At 44.8% G+C, this 18850-nt stretch overlaps 1 protein-coding gene across 7 annotated transcripts in view; it reads right to left on the bottom strand.

The window, feature by feature from the left end:
- ZNF423 (zinc finger protein 423) overlaps positions 1-18850 on the bottom strand; it is a 214712-nt gene that overhangs the window by 2906 nt on the left and 192956 nt on the right. For 6 of the 7 annotated variants that reach the window (XM_080552920.1, XM_080552923.1, XM_080552919.1 and 3 more), the window contains one exon: positions 18355-18470. The exons of the other annotated variant lie outside the window; for it this stretch is intronic. In XM_080552920.1, coding sequence (XP_080409046.1) covers positions 18355-18470 — 116 coding nt within the window. The remainder of the gene's footprint in view (positions 1-18354; positions 18471-18850) is intronic. 7 annotated transcript variants of the gene reach the window in all.

Genomic DNA, 18850 nt, shown 5'->3' with positions numbered 1-18850 from the left:
AGGTTAATAATATGTTCTGAACACTCCTAATACAAAGAATGTACTGTTTTTTTGAACACAGTTTACATGAAAAAAAACAAATCCTGCAGCCATTCAGAGCTGAATGAGACAGGAGCTGAGGAACTAAACATGCTATAGGTCCAAGTGTAAATGTATACACGCACACTTCATATGTAGATCTTTATTTCCTCTTAATATCTTGGGAACATACCATTTATTCCCTTTGCAAGCACTCCTGGCAATCAATACGGCAACTAATCAAAGGACAAGGCAGTTAATAAACAGAGCCACATCTTACAAAGGATCTCACGTGTATCTGTGGTGCCTACAGACACAAGAGCCTGTATGCACCGAATCCCTCCTCTGCCTGTCAGAGAGAGAGGCAAATCCTGCGCAAGGCATACCCACACGAAGCACACATCCTGCCCACCCACGGGCTGCTGAGCAGCAGACACCAAGTTCCTGTGTGGGCAAAAGCCATGAAGACCAGGAGGGATGGAGAGTTTTGAAGTGTGTAATGCTACAGGAATGCCTCCACCCAAGAAGCCTTCTGTTGGCTGATCAGCAAACTTCATATCCCTTTTCAATAGGAGGGCAGGCTAGCGGGAAGCAGCTCTGATGTAATTTTTCAGCTCTAGAGTTTATATTTAAAGAAAATAATAATCTTAATGGTGATTTCCAAAGGAAAATACAGCAGGCACAAAAAGGAGGGCTCTCCAGGCATGCTTTCGCATGTATTTGCACGTGCCTACCTGCACATAAGCACATCCACACGTGTACGCACTTGGGGGCTGGCAGGAGGCAGGACGTAATTTGGAAGCTGAGCATTAAAAATGGCTCTTTCCAGCTCCTGTTAGGTCCCCAGGTTTATGCATGGCTCACAGCTGATACCCCACAGAATACATCATTCTGAGACATTATTGCAGCTGGAAAACTCTACAGCAGCACTGAGTCACCTGTCAAGATCAAGTAAGTCACAGCTTATTTATATGGCTAGGTTGGGATTTTTTCCCCCCCTTTTCTTAACAATGATGCAAAATGGATAGCAATTCTGTTCGCCACATCATTGGGAAAACGCATCCACCCTGAGCCCCAGGGCTGTCTCGGTGTTTAAGTGGAATTTTCTACTTGCTGCACAATCCCCAAATGAACTATTTGCGGAAGTATCTGTGACCAAGGAACTGGGTGACAGGTTTTGCAGGAAATAAAAAGATTTCAAGGAATGGTTGATTACTGTCCTTGTACATACTGATCACCCTCCACGTCTTCCCTGGGGACACCCCCTGCCTGCCCTTTGGATGGGGATCAAGCCATTTGTACAGGACATCAACAATGAATATTTCTCTCTTTCTACATGCATTATTATGAAAACACTAGCATGACATTCTCCATTTTCAGATCACTATGTCAAGAAAAGCATCAGGCTTGAAAGATGATCCCTTACAGCAGTTAAACAAAGTCTTACGAGCTATATAAAGATCGAGAGAAAAAACACAGAAAAGCAGCACACGACGGAGCAAAGCTCCAAGCCAGGCAGTCAAGCTGGGAGTCTCCCACGCTGCAACAAAATTCCCTGCCAACAAGTCACAGGTGTACTACACAGGAGCAGGTGAAAAAAATAAAATGCAACTGCGAGGGGTGTGATAATGGTTTGAGGCCATAATACATCCAGTCTATAGTGCCATTGTGCATCTGTTACGTATTTAGGTGTTTCGTACCAGCCATTTTGGAGGTGTACTGTCTACGCGTGTGAGCACACACACCTACAAGACTGTGCTATGTTATGCAGGGATAAGAAATGGCACAAGGCTGGCGATGCCCACCACCCTCCAACAAAATTCTTCAGCCTTCCACGGTTTTACACAGAGGTTGGGACTCAATTAAAGGTTATAAAGCCTCTCTCTCATTCCAAATTCCATTAAAATGAACAGAAACGGTTCCTCAAATCATTTTGATAGGAATTACGGAGATAACAGGTTCACGTGACAAACAGCCAACGTGAGACCCAACTGGTGATCGGTGCCAGTTGCTGTGGCATCACAAAGCCACCCGGACTGGAAGCACTGGCTGCAGCAGTGCTGCATGAACACAGCTGTGTGGTCACACAACACTGAAGGTAATTCCTGCTAATCGCTGGATTTCCCCAGAGTGCAGGGTCCTCCAGATCCAGGCGAGAGCCCCAGCAGCCCCTCTCCCTGCTGCTCCCCATGTCCCAGGCAGGTTCCCTCCCTGGAGGCCGCACCAGGCACTGGGGGCTCCTGGCTGCCAGCGACTCTGTGCTGTGCCCCCTCCTCTGTCCCTTATGGAGCAAGGCTGGGGGGGAACAATCCCTCTATGTAACATCAACACGTGCAATTTCTAGTCAAAACCTAAACCTCACATTCAGCTGCTGGCTTGAGACCAAGGTTCAAGTCTCACATTCAAACATATATGTATAAAAAAGACCAAGCAAAAACTCCAAACTGCTACAAACAGAAGTTGCAGTGTCTAAATATTTATGAAATACCATCTGCAGCATTCTTTTTTTCAAATGCTTTGTATCATTTGAATTCAAAGTGGCCCAAAAATTTCTCAGGCATTATTCCTCACTGTATGTACATAAGCGCACACACGTGCGCAGGTAGTATCTCCCTCTAACAGCAATCCATAAAGATCAACATCTTTACGACTTGACTTTATAAAGAGATTACTTCAGGCAGAGGACACAAGACGACCCCTGCTTTAGCCACTGGAGATTATGCTCTCTACGGAAAGCTGTGAGCCTTAAATTGGTGCTGCTCTAATCCTAAACTGGAGAGGCATTCAGGGGATGCCATGACCCAGAAGAGCAAGAGAAAAAAAAAAACCTAAGTGGAAAAAAAAAAGCACACTCAGGAGGAGAGGGAGAAAAGAGAAAGAAGGGGAGAAAAGGAGAGCAAGCTTGTTTTACAGGATAAGCCTACTTATTTTTATTTTCAATTTTTGTTTGTTACTTTCCCTTTGCTATCAGACTAAAGAAAAATCACCTTTGCACCCCCTTGCAGTTTGTATGTGCTTATTTTTAGAACTGTTTGACAATTATCCAAGGGTCTAAGACTAACAGATGGCCTGTCTTAAAGCCTCATATGTTCACTAGTTTGCACTTCTGACAAACAGTAAATGTACTCAAGAGTGTGCCATAAACAGGGCTGAATGAATACTCAGAACACAATTTAGTTAATACACTTCATTAAAACTGATAGTGGTAACCAATGTTTCCCATAAAACCAGGTGTTAATTCCCCTTCCAGTTGTTTCAGGTAACTCCTACCCTGTGACATTTATATGTTTAGAACCCACTTTTCCAGGAAATACAGCATCGCTTCTTCCCTTTCCCCTGATACTTCACCCACCACATAAAATGCTCGTAACAAGTGAACTCCAAGTTATCATGGTACTCAATAAAAAAAAAATTGTCAGGCAAGACAGGTTCACATGTCCCTTCTTTATCTGAAGAATCCCTTGAAATCGAGGTAGAGGCAAACGAAAGGTGGCACATCCTTTGTGAAAGGAGAAGTCTGCCTGTGTTACTGCCTCCTTCACATCTCTGAGCATCTGATAACTTGCCATACGTCAGTCAGCCCCAGTGCTAGCACACTTTGAGATGGCACTTCAACAAATGCAGTTAGGAAGCTGTCCTTTACAATGCATTGAACCAAAAAAAAAAAAGAAAAAATCACTTCAAGTGTCTAAGAAGATACATCTGGAGGTTTGGTGTCAGGTGAAAGCTAAGCTGGCTGCTTCAGATGGGAGTATTCGCACCGCAGTTACTCCGATGCACAGACTTGGTTACTTGGGGCCAAACACATCTCTCACCAGAACACAGAAACACTCACTCGTGCCAGTGGGAAGCCGGCCTGTGGCCCTGCTATTGCCCCTGCTCCTGCCCACAGGGTGGGCTGGGCAGCCCACGCCACAGGCAAAGCCCCCCCACAAACCTGCCCGGCTCCACGCGTGGCACCAGCCACCCCGAGCGGGCACTTTGTCTGAAGTCAATAGGTTCTGAACTCGTAAAACATTTACAGGGGAAAAAAGCTGATCCGCACGTGACCAACTGAACGCTGTTGGCTTTTTTATAAATCTTTTTCTATTGCTTGCATTTTTCTATATTGAAATGCAAGTGCCCAGGCATTGTTCCTTAAAAACCAGACAAACACGCACAGGCACCCCCCCACCGCCTGCCTTTGTTCTGCCTACACGGGGTCTGCGGGCTCTGCTGCTGTATTGGACAGCCTGAGCAATACACTTCCTCGATTTTATCTCTATACTTAACACCACTTTTGTTAATTTTAACATATTCTTGAATTTTGATAGGCATTTGTATCATTCTGGGTGTGAAAAATTACCTTTTAATAGAAATACCTTCCTTATAGCTATTTTTCCCAGTGCCAGCCCTTTCTTGCGCCAGCTAAGGATTTTTTAGATGATTTATGAATTTAATTTCTCTTCTAATTCAGGTTGCTTAGTCCTAATCAGACTTTGACAACTCACCTAAGGTGTTTTCCCCTTTCCATGTGAGACTAATAACACTGTACCATCAGTCTTCTAGGCCTGCCATCTCTTTGTATTCTCTAAAAACTCAGAACAAAACAAGGCGATCCCATTACAAGAGAACTCCAAATGCTAGTTTAAGCCTGGCATAGCCTCTCATGTTCGATTAAATATCTTACTGAAAAGACTATATGCTCCTTCCAAAAACACGGGATAAAATGCTGAAGCACAAAAGAAAACCGAAGCCTTTGGGAAAATTTCCTTACCACGACGCTTTGGAAATAAAAACCACAGGAGAATATATTATTAAGAAATAACCAGAGTCTTCTGTTAGAGAAACTCACCGTAAACACACTCTGATTCACTGAGGCACCCAATGAAACAAGGGAGCTAATAATACCTGTCCTGGGGGACCACGTGCTCCTGAGAATTTTACTCAGAAATGCAAATGTATCCGCATCCGTGTGGCTCGTAGCCTACAGTGTGCCACGCACAAGATCAAAATAAGCAGAGGGAAGAACCTTGCACTTCTTAACGCGAAGGGAGGGGGACAAATTTAATTACCATTATCAGAAGCACACAAAACAGTATTTTTGGAGCTCCTACACTCCTCCCCCAGCCCCCTGGGCTCTGCCTGGGCGAACCCCGGCGCTCCTGCAGGCCCCGAGCGGGGCTGCGAACAGGACGTCCGCATGCGGCCCTGCGACTACCCGGGGTGCTTCAGCCTCGGCAGCAGCAGTCCCCATCTCTCTGGGCCACGGTTGCCCACACAGTGGGCAGCAGTCCCCAAACCCTCTGCCTGGGCCCGAAGTAACCTCCAAAGCTTCCTGACGAACACCAACACCTTGCTTCCAGTCCATTCTGACATTCGAGCCGGGCCAGGCAGAGGAAACCCCTACTGCACACGTGTACAGCCCTCTTCAGTGCTACACCACCAGCTCCACGGCACGTTCGGTGCTGCCCTGGTTTTATCCACTTCTGGGTCCCAAACAGGGAAGCGATGCATTTCAAAACCATTTGCAAGGCAAAACCATTTTCCAGGAGTCCTTCCTAGTTATTCCTCTCAAATAGGCTCCAAACAAATCGCATATCTGGAGCATATCTTGTTAATCCCTCCTTGGTCTAGGGTAAATCAGGCTGCAGAAGCCAGTTAATTGTTCCTTTCTTTCAGGGCTGGCATCACCATTATGGGACCCTTCGTAACTCTTCTGTAAGCACTAAATTTCCTGATTTGTTCTCTGTTGTAGGACCAGGAGAGCATCCTCTCACACCCTTTTTCTCAAAAACTAGTTAAAGGAAAATGCTTTACATAGTACCTTTAGCACTCACCAGTCAAAATGCATAGACAAAAGCTTCATTGAAGGGCTGTTTCCATGGGAATATAAACCAACAAAAGCCAGGAGATTCAAAGTTGAACCTAAAACCAGCTCCTTAACTTGCCCTGCTGTTCCTCAGCATGCCAAGGGTCACTGAACAGCATTTCATTTTTTGTAGCTTTTTTTCCTGGAACAGTTAGGTGTTCCTGGGGTAAAGGACTGGGTATAAAACAGTCTCAGCCTTGATTGTAAATTTTAATGCAAAGATGAAGAAGAGCACATCTTGCAGTCCTCACTCAGGCAATGTCCTCCATTGAGAACAAGTGGGGCTGCAGCTGGACAAAGTTCTAGGACCAAACAAGCCAGTGCAGACAGAGGGGGTTCACCCAAATGAGCTGCACCTATCGGCACCTGGGTTACAGGGTATCACAGCTCTCCTCTGGGATTTCTTTTAAAAAGCAACTGAAGTAAAATTCCCTCTGATGGAATACTGATGTGACAAACTGTCTTGCCTTGTGTTATGGATATGTGTTTCTTAAAGGCAGATAAATATCCCCGTCACGGGACACCCGCATCCTACTCCACCGGTAATACGAGCGGTCAGTGACCTGTTGCCTTGGACATAAAGGCTGTTACTGCTCGTTTCTTATTTCCAAAGGGGTATAAAATCCTCCAGTGCAATCTCGGCTATAAAGCAGCAAGGCCACAGTTTACAGAAGCACTTTACCTGCCTCCCCATTAGCGTGCATGCCACTGGCAGAGCAGAAGTCTGCAGGCCAGACTGTGACCAGCCCGCTGCCCGCGGGAACTAACCCCAGAGGTAGTTAGTGTGAAAGAGCCAAGGACGACGGGTTCCCAGAAGGAAAAGTGGGGCCAAAATATCACCAATGCGAGCCATCTCCTCACAGACATCGCGAGAGGAAACAGAGGCAATGTCACTGTGGTGTGTGTGTGAGACAACTGTAGCTGTGAACAAAACATGGGATTTTCCAGGCAGTGCTATTGCATTACAGGTGTCTGGTCATTGGAGAAGTTGACTTTTAAGCAGCAAGATGCTACGTTTCAAACGATCACAATTTTCTGCAAAGATTAAGAGCATGTGTGAGCCCCAAAGGAAGAATTTTCCCCTCTCTACCCCTTTTGGAGACACAGTGGTGTAATGCACCGAGGACAGATACGCTGTGTGCAGTCCAAGCTCAGTGCCCACAGCACGTGTTCAGGTTTAACCGCACCAGGAACGAACGAGGGGGCTCAGCAGTCGGGCACAAGCTCGCTGGCTCTGCGTGGGCAGCGTGTGGGCTGCTCCTGCGCCATGCAAAGCCGGAGCGACTGGGCTCTGTGGAGGTGACCTCAGGGTGCCTGTGCCACCTGCCCAGGACATGGCACAGAGGACACAGAAGACGCTCTGCAGAGAATTAGCTCAAGCACAGCCAAGTGGATAAGCTCAGGACTGCTGCTGCCAAATCTGGGCTCATGCAGAGCCAGGGTGACGACGTCTTGCTGAACCCAGGCTGACCTTGCACAAAGCCATGAGGTATCTCCACGCTGAACCCACCGGCAGGTGCAGTCTTATCCGTATCAGCTAGATTTTTCCAACAAAGCCCCATCACCTCATTGTGTACAGGCAGTTTAGTATATTGCAAGTTATTCCATCAATATGAAACGTGAAGAAAGGACAAAGCATTAGCATTCAGTCTGTTAGCATTTACTGTGAGAGTCAGGTTGCTACACACGTGTGCTCACCCTGTGCACAAGCCACTGCCGTGCCATTTGTGTTTAACATAGGTAGAAACCACAGAACAGGCTCAATCTGGGAACAAACTGCTTTCTAAATGATATTCCTTCCTTTCTCCTCAGGTCAAGGTGTGATACAAAACTACTCTCAAAATATGATGTTAGAACAGAGCATTCCTTACACAGGCATTAGCGTACGACTGACTATACTGCTCTGAAAGCAACTTCAGGAAGAGCATGCTGCCGAGCACAGAGCCGAGCTCCCTGAAAGCAGGCCGGGCTGAGCACCCACAGCCTTCCCGACAGAGGCACAGAGGTGCCGGCAGCCACAGTCCTGCACGCAGGCCCAGCTGCAGGCAGGCAAGCTCCCAGCTCCCAGCCTGCCCATTCCTTCTTTGTTCTCGCCCAGCCCCATTGTTTCCTGGCCACTCACCACACGTGGGGCCCGTGTCCGACCTCGCGGGGCACGGGGAGCAGGCAGGCCAGCGAGGAACGAGCCGGCGGCGCTCCCGTGCTCCTTATGGCAGCACCAGGAAAGCTGGCCGCGAGGCAGGACCCTGTCCTCAGCTCCATCCAGCAGCGATGGGGACAACACTGCTCCTGCCACCTCTCACTGACCCAGGAGACAAACCCACAGGTTAAACCCCCGATCCCTTACTCAGCTGGTCAGAGGTACACCCACGGCCTTTTACATTTCTTCATGAAGCTATTTTTCAGATTCCTTCTAATGGTGGTAGCGGCAGAGGCTCCACTGGCACCGCAGGGGTAGGAAACAGCGGTACGGCATCAATCCAGGATTTCCTGTCTGAAATTTAGGCTTCACATCTAAAATACAATACACACACAACGTCTGTACGGCTGAGGAAACACAAGACGCTTGCCATACATTTATTATCTTCCTGGGGAAATGATATAGAGGACAAAAGAGACTATGTTTACTCCCTCCCCAGCTGCTTTTACAATCTAAAAATTTATTTCTCCTGGACATAAATTTCAGATTTAAACGAAATCCCTGAAACCTAAAGATGCCACATGGTAGAGGCTAGGGCAGTATTTCTTCCTATTTTGGAGACAGAGTGTTTAATGCGTTGCTCTGTTAACCAGTAGCCTTAAATTTCTGGGGAAAAAAGGAGACAATTAGACTGTGGCAGACCCTAGATGCAAATACAGGCAACTGATTACTGTCTTCATACACAGAGTTAAAAATATCTGGTTATTGAAAATGATTTTCGCAGTCCATTGGGGCTTATCCAGGTTTGGGCTGAGATGTTTATTTTTTCTGCAGCAGCCGTACTGGGGGATTCTTTTACAACATTTCCTTACGCTGTAGCTATATATCATTCACATCTCTGAAAACTGACCGCCTTCCTATGATGCAAGAAATCTCTGCAATTAGAAAAACAACCATCTTCTCTTTGAGGAAAATAAAGTAAAATAAATAAAATCCCTGTCCAAACCAAGTCAGCAGGTAAGATAGCAGTGTTCTTGAGGCAAATGCAAAAATCCAGGCTATAAATTTGTGTTAACTGTTACAAATATATCCATCTGTTCACAGACTAACTAGTGACTGAAACTGATGAATCCACTGAAAGGTAATTTTCAAGTCCACTAGCGTCTGTCCTCTTCTAGTAATAAAGTAAATGCTTTTCAGTAACTGTGCTGCTTTTGAATGCCAATTTCCATTTAAGTAGGCTTTGGTTTTGGCTCTCTCCACAATAAATAAATAAATAAAATAGTAAATACCTTTTCTTTCCAAAGGTCAAACTAAGCTTTTAAAGAACAAGCAACATTTCAGCAAGCCAGAGAGGACAAAACTCCAATCAGATAAATGGTGTGTGTAATGATTGAGAACCACGGCTGCCTCGGGTTTCTTGAATGGGCTGCAGGATAGAATTTGGCACAAACAGCCCGATGTTGAAGCTTACATCTCTTTTACTGCAGACAAGAAATTCACTAAAATATATAAATAATGAATGTGGCTAGGGATCTCTGCTGGTACTACTGCTGGTTCTGCAAGATGCAGGAGCAGAATCATAGACTGCTCCATGTTTTTGTTATTAGAGAATTCTTGTTCTCCGACAATAAACACAGAATATTTTAACTGAAATGGCTTCTGCAACACATACAATATAAGTTTCAGCTCTCTGAAAGTGCCAGCAAATTGCAGAAAGATAAGTTACAAAGACATACCTAATTTGCTGTGATGAATTGTGTGCATGCTTCAGTGATCAAAACTGCAGCTGAGACCTATTATATTTAATGATCTAGACATTTCTTGTGAAAACACTCAGGCATATACTGTTATGTCTGGACAAGCATCCCCATTTTGCTCGATCAGCAAGCAAATGAAGAAACCGAACTTTTAAAAGCATGCTGTACACCCCCTTGGATGAGCTGCTTAAAACAGAGGCTGATCAAGCTCCACGGTTTTCCTTAAATAACGCTTATGCTCTGCCCTTTCCAATGCAGCATCCCTGTTCCTTTGAAAACTGAAGTCAGTTCCTTTGGACGATAGCGACACTCACAGGAGGAAACAGAGCTAATCCCTGCTCAGAACCCAAACTACGCTCCCCAGCAGCTACTACAGCAGAAGAAAATCAAAGTGCCTGCGTTAGAGATCTCTCCCCATCAGTGAATACAAAGACACATTGTGACAAGACTTTTGTGTGCGTGTGCAGGGGATTCTTTTCTTTGCCTATATACTACAGAAATACTATTTCTAGTATAAGGACCGTGCCCAGCCTGGAAAGGCATGTGCTACTGAGCCTGATGGTGGGAGGGCTGAGCAACGGTACCTGGCTCTGCTGTCCCCAAGGACACCGTGGCCGCGCAGCCAGCTGTGCTGATGGGCACGCTCGCAGCCCCGCAGCTTGCAGCCCCTTTGCTCTTGGCTCCAGGCAGAGCAGAAGGAAACAAGGCTTTCTGCCACCTTCCTATGGGGATAAGAATTTCCCCTTATGAACACATGAAGGACTGCTGAATAGAAGGTCTGAGGTTTCCTGAGCTCTCAGTGTGGCTCCTCCAATATTTTCCTGCATCGATTTGGGTATATTGTTCGACTTCAGCCTTTCCAAATTGGTAAAAACAACCTTAGAAAGAGTGTTGGTATGGTTAATTCATTGACAGTTGTAAAAAAAAAAAAAAAAAAAAAACACCACACACAAACAACAACACAAAGCAACAACAAAAAAGAGAAAAATAAACAAAAAAGCAGATCTAGAGAGAGAAACCACACGAAATATTCTTGCAACCACACATCCAAGAGCTCCTTTTCTCCCTCCCTGGTCAGTCTGAACAGTTTTCTATCATTCATTGTTCAGCAAAATGGAGCAAAACACATCTTGTGCGTTTGACTCCAGAAATAAGGCTTCCAAAGTGCTATTTCATTCACCTGAGAAGCTGCTAAATACAATCACAGTGGTTATTTGTGATAGTGTGATAAAGAGTGAAGAAAAGGTATTTGCTAATTGTTGACATAACAAAATTAATTTTCCATCCCTAAACTTTTTCTCATCTCTCCTGTGAGCTCTGATGCAATGTTACTGACTGGCACTGCTGAAATGCCAACTTGCATTTCTCATCCTTAATTTCTCTCTAAATGTCATTAGTAATTGTTATTGCCAGACCAGAGAGTGCAATCTGGTCTTTCCGAAAGAAAATCTATTTCTCATTTCTTCTCCTGTGCTTCCTCCTTTCAGCTAAGGATGGATGTCTAACATAGCCCATGCATCCTGTTTCCAATAGGATGGGACTGCGTTAGTGTTTCTGGAGATAAAACATTGCTGCTTTATCTGTTTATACAGAGAATTCAAGGATCTTTATTAATACCAAATTGTATATTGAGAGCAGTCAGTGTTTTTGAAAGCTGTGCTGTAAAGACAAGTCTTAACTGAGTAAAGCCAACAAGTGCAGGAAAGAGCCATCCTTTAACATGCACCTACAAACTCCTCTCTGGATTCCTCCATAGATCTCCTTGTTTTGGCAGTTAATCATGTTATAAAGGTTTCCCCTTTTGTATTTGACATATTGTGTTTTTTTCTCTCTTTCTGCCACACGGAAAAACCAAACCTTCAGCCAGGATGTGTAAACTGCAGCTAACTTCGGTCAGGATTAACGTGTCGCACACTCTTCACACCCACAAGTAGAAGTGGTTTCCACCTCTAGGTGCGACAGGGAGGTTGGGTAGCTGTGCTCGAAGGGAAACCTGCCAGCGCAAAAGGCTGGGTCCTCGCACATCATTACACACCACGCCGGTGACTTGCACGGCTATGTGCAGTACCCACAGAATTTGGTCTCCAGTACTTGGGGCGAGCAGTACCTCAGCACTTGGCTCAGTCTTGGGAGGGACGGCGTCTGCCAGGAATGACCCTTACACGGGCTCTCCAGAATCAGCGCATCCTACTCACACGTCTGCATTGTGTTTTGTAGTGTACATAAAGTGATCAGTTCAAAACTAGGCTGCATTTCCGTATCCACTAACTAAAGGCATCTTAGCTCAGAATAAATAGACATTTGGACATTTCCAGCCAGGAATTGTGCTTTCAATAAACACAATTGATGCATATACATTGTCTCTTGGCGGCTTACACTCCCGCCCATCTGTTGGGATGGCATGGTGCCTACGCAAAAGTTGGTTGGACCCTTGCCCTAGGGCATAGATGACAGGCACCGACGGGTTTAGCTGGGCAGCCTGAGCAGCGAATCCAAGTGCCATCTCTGCTGTAGGAAGCCCCTTCTGTGTGCCAGCGCTGCCACATTGGAACGACATACCTCCTTACACTTGGTCACACATGTTGACACTTGGGTGCGCTTAAGTGCATTAATGACTCAAACGATGCCTTTCACCTGGCTCCCTTTTTTTCCACCCCCCCACTCTGCATCACTGCTGGGTTTTCTGCAGTTGTTAATGCCAAGTTGCACACACTTTGTTAGCCAGGGCTGGCCACAGAACAGCGTTAATGGGGAAAGAAATGAAGGAGGATTTTTTTTTGTTGTTATGGGACAGGCTACTCGTATTTCCAAGTGTCATCTCCGGTGGGTCTTTGTAGACTGGAGAGATCTCTCTGTGCCTCACTAAGACACCTCAGAGATGACAAAAATGCAGCTATATATTGATCAGAATTTTCATTTCAAATGAAAAAAAAAAATGCTGCACCTCATCACCATGGCAAATGCAGGGCAATTTGGGATTTCTGCACCATCCTCACCCAAAGCAGGAGAGGCCAAGCAGCCTGGCTGTGCCAGGGCACCCCCACCCACAGGGGCAGGAGCCACCGCCTCCCTTTGTGCTAGGAAAGGAGGTGCTGCCAAGTGCACAGCGGTGTGTAAGAGTGCCCCCCCTGCTTTCACATACAGCATTCAGCTTGCTGGCAGTCAGGCCCAGGAAAAAACCTCAGCCACAGCTCCTGCACAGCCCCAGAAGCATTCCCACGTAGTCTGCAAGGGCACTTCCAGCTTTGGTCATCAGATAGCCTGCTCCTAACCCCAAATCTGTACGCAGCCATATAGACCTCCTCTGCTGGTTTTAAACACACATACTGAGAGCCAGAGACCTGAGAGGCAAAATTCTTCATCGCTGTGACACAAGAGCAGAGGTAAAACTTCTGGTTTCACAGTCCATAAAGAACGCTCAGGCAGACAGACTCAACATGATGGGTATGTGCCTACAGCACTTTTAATTTTTAATTATTGTTAGTTATAATTATCTGACTGCGTCTGAATGAAACCCAGCAATATGGCTGGAATAGATTGTGGTATTCTCGTAATTTATTAGCTTTGTAACTACTAATAATTAAAATTTAACAATACTCTAAGCACCATAGCAACATTTTTTGAGAAACACTAGCCAAATCTGCTCAAATAACTGACTAGACCATTTTCAGGATTTTAAAAGGAGGAAAAACACTATATATATGTGTGTGTGTGTGTATTTAAAATGCAGAGATGTAAATTCTGTTTAAAAGAAAAAACAGATTTTTACTTACAGAAAATTAATTCTGCACATAATTTTTTTTGATACTTCATATGAAACCTAGAGCTTGTGGTTTGTTTCCAGCAAGAGGCTTCTGTGCTTAACATCTAAGTCATGCACAGTCAGTCACGCAGGGTTAGGTAAGTGACTTTCAGAGACAGATGCATGTTAGGTTCTGTTTGTCCTGCCATCCTCCTCCCATATCCCCAGGGAAAAATATTTTCTGCAACATCATCAAAATACCACAGATTTGCATTTCTCTCACTGACTTCATGGACACTTAAGCCTGGAAGCACTGAGATATTTTAGGGTCTTGCAAGCTCATAGGGCTGTTTGCAAGAAAAATTTTACTCCTATTTAAGTAAGCTTTCCTCATACCTCCAGCAAGTAGGTAAAGCCCGTTTTTCAAGTAGGAGCTAGAAACATTAACCACCAAGTGAGTTCGAATAGCTGGGTCCAGACCCAAGATCTCAGTAGTCTCTCCTCTGTGCTCCAACCACTGTTGGTAAACTGAGCCCTGTGGACTTGCCTGGGTGCAGATGGGCCATGTACAAGCCCAGGGGCTCTCCTGCTCCCCACTTGCTCCAGAGGACAGTGCAGCATGGCCCAAGAACCGTCAGTGTGGGAGGCTGGAGTTGTTGCTCCTTCTGGCCCCACCAGCGGTCCTGCCAGGGAAGCCACCAGGGCTACAGGCAGCACCTCGATGTCCCCATTGGGATGCAATGCGCCCTGTGGTGCCTCACTACAGTGCCCTGCTTTCCTGGGCAGGATACAGCGCTCCAGAGCAGACTCATCTAACATCAAGCTGACATTAAAAGCAGACTTTAAAAAGAAAACCTGCTTAGGGCTTGATCTGCTGTAATCAGCGGAAAGAATCCCAAGGACTTTGATGTGGACCAAATCAAGCCCCTGGAGGACGTTCATGGTAAATCATTATTAATATAATGAGTGCAATTTCTGTGCAGCAGCTCTTGCCTGTTTATAGATATATGAAAATTGCCAGCTTTTCACATAAAACAAAATGAGGAAGGAGACAGACCACAGTGTTAACCAATGAGCCATAGTAGCCACTCTCCTTTTGATACACATACATTTAAAGAACCTGGGCACTTGAAATGACAGCAAATTCCTCCAGTGAAGCTCCCTTAATTCAGTAGCTTGACATATCTCCAAATCTGAACAGAGAGTGCTTTATTCATCGCAGGCAATAAAACACCTGAACACCTGTGCTAGGAAAGACCTGGCAGGTACCCTGCTCCCTCGGTACCTGGATTATTTGCGCATTGTTTATTGTATCCCTTGCCTTAGTTATCATCAATTGTAATCATTTAGAAGGAAACCGTATGATTAACGGTACACAAGCAAACAGCAGGAATTAATCCTTTAAATGCAAATACTTCATTGGTTATGTGATGGCTCCCTGGAAAAAGCAGTGGCAAAAGAGTACCCATGAAAAATCCTCCTAAAGTTTCTTCTAAAAAAAAATATATATATATCTCACTGTTCAGTCACAATTTGTTCAACATAATTCTCAATGCAAGTGATCAAGCAGATACATTGCCCAGCTGTGAACAATGCCACAAACATAATTCTCAACACGCATTACGTACCATGATTTCTGACCCATCTCTGGAGTGGGCAGGACTCCCTACTACACTTTACATAGTAAAACCCAAAATCTCAGTTGTCAAAAAGCTAGTTCACCCCCCCGTGTGCCATGGTGGTTTCAGCTGCCTGGTGGCAGGCAGTCACCTCTTGACCAGTCCTACAGAGCGAGCTCGGTTTCAAAGGGATCCTTCTGCCCTACCTGCGAGGGACCCCCCAAAGCCCACCTCTCCGCTTGTTTCAGTAAGCACACTTCAGCAGGAGGAATGAAATGCCACAGCCTTGATGTATTATGAATTAGGTATAAATTTACTTTTTTTTTTTCCCAGAGTATTTTCATCATATTCATGGATGTCAGTCTCTGCAAACAGGATGTGAAGAACTAGGAGCTGCTTGCCTCTCCTCCCCTGCCCTAAGGGCACGCTGGGTTATCACACATACCGTTTCCACTGTGTTTCATACTTAACCGTACGGTGTTTTGTTTCCTTATTTCCAATGAGATAACATAACCAGTTAAATAACTGTTCTGTTTTCTTTTCCTCTGGCAGTATCAGCATAACCTCACTGACTCATCACTCCAGACTCACACCAGAATTTCCACAGCTTATTAAACCAGCCCTATTCCTCCCAGCTTCCTTAAGCCTTGGTTTTATGGCTCCATCAGACAGCACAAACAAAGCATAAACACTTACTAAAACACAACTGCTAGTTCACAAATGAAGAGAGGGTTTCAGAGTTTTAAGAGTATTATGCTGCTGAAGCAGAATTTGCCCCAAGCACTAAGATGTATGCTCAGAGTGGTGACCTTTTTCCATCACATCACAGATATGCCCTTCTTAACATGCATTATGTTCAAGATAACTGTTCAAAGAAATGTTTACAAGTCAGCAGGGCTAATTCCTAGCCCAAGACATCTCTAGAAGTTGCCTTTTCCTGTGCTGCACGTCATTTTCCCCACCCTCTTTTTCCTTTTTTTTTTTGTAAGCATGCCTCTCAATTTCTTCATGAAATATTTGAACGCCCTTTTTTTCCCCAGAAGTATCTTCAATGGTTTCATTTAAAAATACAGAAGTAAACAAGGCATAGGTTCGTATTTTGACTAAAAAGGAATAGCTGTTATTTTACACCAGTGGGAAAACAAGATCAGAACTGAAAAGTCAAATCCATCAAGCAGAACCATTTGATGGACGGTGATTTTCTCACCTAAGAACAATTACACTATTAAGGTTTACGCACATTTAACTCTAACTAGCAACTGAACAACTGGCTCACTAAAATAATACTGCGACTTCCTTACTTAACAAAAATATCATGAACAGTTGAGGAATTTGGAACAGATAGCTTGCAAATCAGTAACTGGTGAGATAATCATGCAAGTCAGACTGGATCAAGAGTCTTGAGCATTTCTAACTTATTTATACACAAATTTTGTGTCCTCCTTGGCTCAGGTATTTGAATTAATAAAATCCCTGGCATCAAGTAAACACCTTTTTGAGTCAGCCCTGAAATAAGGACTGAAACTGTGCAGCTAAGTATTGAATTTTCATTCAGCCAACACCATTCAGAGCAACTTGTGTAATTATTATAAGCAGAGAAATTTTAAACGCACACCAATCCTGCCTAAAAACTGGAAAATTACAATTACAATTTATCTGATTAAGGCTGCTATTTGCAGCAATTTTGCAATGCACAGCACTTCAGAATTGAAGCACTATGTAATTAAAACTGTTAATTGCAAAAAAAAAAAAAAAGGGGGGGGGCCACTGTTAAGACTATAATTTAACAAGGTTCTCTTTATTTGACCATCTGATTGTAAAGGTTAATGCAGTGGCCTAGGAAGCCAGTACACCCATTTTAATTGTGCTGGCATCTTGACCAAACACCACTTTAAAGGAAAAACGGGAGAAAAACTCAGAGCTGGCTTTGCAAGCCACTGCTGCCTTCATAAACATTCGTAGTGACAACACACAAACCTAAATCTGCTGACTTTATTAAAATATTAACAAGGTATAGTTAAAACTTTTGTACACTTATGCAAATCAGGTTGCTAGAACAAGGGAAAGAAGAGATTCCCCTGGGAGACAAAAAAATAAAATCAACAAAGTGAAAAGATCAACCATCCTTCCACAGCGTGACAGCACGACACAAGAGGCAGCAGCTTGGGAATTCAGCAAGATAAATAAAAACCCTCCAAAGTTTAAGTAAATCACAGTTTATAAAGCTAATAGATTTAAATGAGGCATACGGTACCATCCTATAAAAATCCTGCATTTGCCAGCAGACAGCAGCAGTATTTTTGTGGCAGTGCTGCACAGGCAAACATGCCTGACGAGGAAGGCCAGGGCAGCAACCTCCCTGCGAGCCCTGTGAAAGCTGCAGCTCAGCAGCCCACTTCCCTGGGAGGGAGCATGCCCACAGGACCTGGCTCTACTGCTGGAGCAGCACAAAGTTAATGCCCCACAGAGGCTCCAGCATCTAAGGGTTTAGCATCAAAGGTATCAGTGTGATTTAAAACCCAGCCTCCCCAGCGTGGCTCCAAGGTGATCCCTGGGGCCAGGACCCCGATGGCAGCTCCAGCAGCACATCCCAATCAGGGTCTGGTCCCTGCAAAAGGCTTGCTGCAGCCAGGAATGCAGGACAACCACCAGCTTTGCAGGGGCTAAAACTGAAGGGACTGTAGCCCCCTGGGAAAGCAGGATGTGATGCTTGGTTTGCACAACCTGCTGCTTATTAAAGTGCTATTGCCTTGGTGGAGCCTCTAACGAAGCATTGTGTTCAGCTGCACCAATGCTTTGCTCTGGTACCTAGGTGGGGAAAATTCCTTTACATACGACTTAGCAGCAAGGAAGGGGAGGGGGCAGCCTACCATTTGCTTAGTCTTTGTATGTTAATCAGTCCCTAAATTATTAATAGAGAAAAAGAAATTATTTACAAGGTGTTTGACGTAGACATGTCAGGATGTAGCAACTATACTGTCAAGAGCAATACTCAAAGAATCATGATATCTGTCTTGTCTTATTTATTTATTCCAGCCATGCTCTGAGACCCTTCTCTCCTGATAGCACCCAGGGCGGCAGAAGGCGGCTGAGAGACTGTTTAAGAGCAGGAGCAGAGACCATACTGGGGCTATGCACTTTTTCTAAACGCTGCACAAGGGTGATGGTTGCACACAGACAAATCAAAGGCTTTAGCTTTGCTTTTACTCCTGTTGCAAACATACCTGAAGCTCTGTTTGAAAGAAGAACTTCTGTGGGCACTGGGAACAGTCATAAATTTTATCTTCCTGTCCATGGACTGCAAAGATGTGCTGCTGCAGTTTATTTGCCTGTACAAAAACTGAAATAACATAGAACAATTAGTTAGGATTGCTTCATATAACACATCCCATCTTGAACTACACTTTATGATTTCAAAGACTCCAGAAAATCCAAGGATATCAGCCAGAGAAGTGCCAATACACTTGGTTCAGCAGAATTTCCTTACAAGTAGTCAATTTAGAGTCTCCAGGCTGACAGTCAGCTTACTTCTAACAGACTCTAAATCCTGTATGGATTTTTGATATTTCACATAAAGCTAACACTGTCCACAGGTGACTGGAAGAACTCAATCATCAGACTGAGGAGAGGGCGTCACCACTCCTGCAGGGAGCCCTGGGCCCACGGCAGGTGCATTGGATGCATTTTTAATGCAGGACAACTGGGCCAGGAGAGGCCTTG

This window comes from Anser brachyrhynchus, assembly GCF_964034855.1.
Source record: "Anser brachyrhynchus genome assembly, chromosome: 12".
Classification (NCBI taxonomy): domain Eukaryota; kingdom Metazoa; phylum Chordata; class Aves; order Anseriformes; family Anatidae; genus Anser; species Anser brachyrhynchus.
The sequence above is the reverse complement of the archived record's forward strand: the minus strand, read 5'-3'. Positions and strand labels throughout refer to the sequence as shown.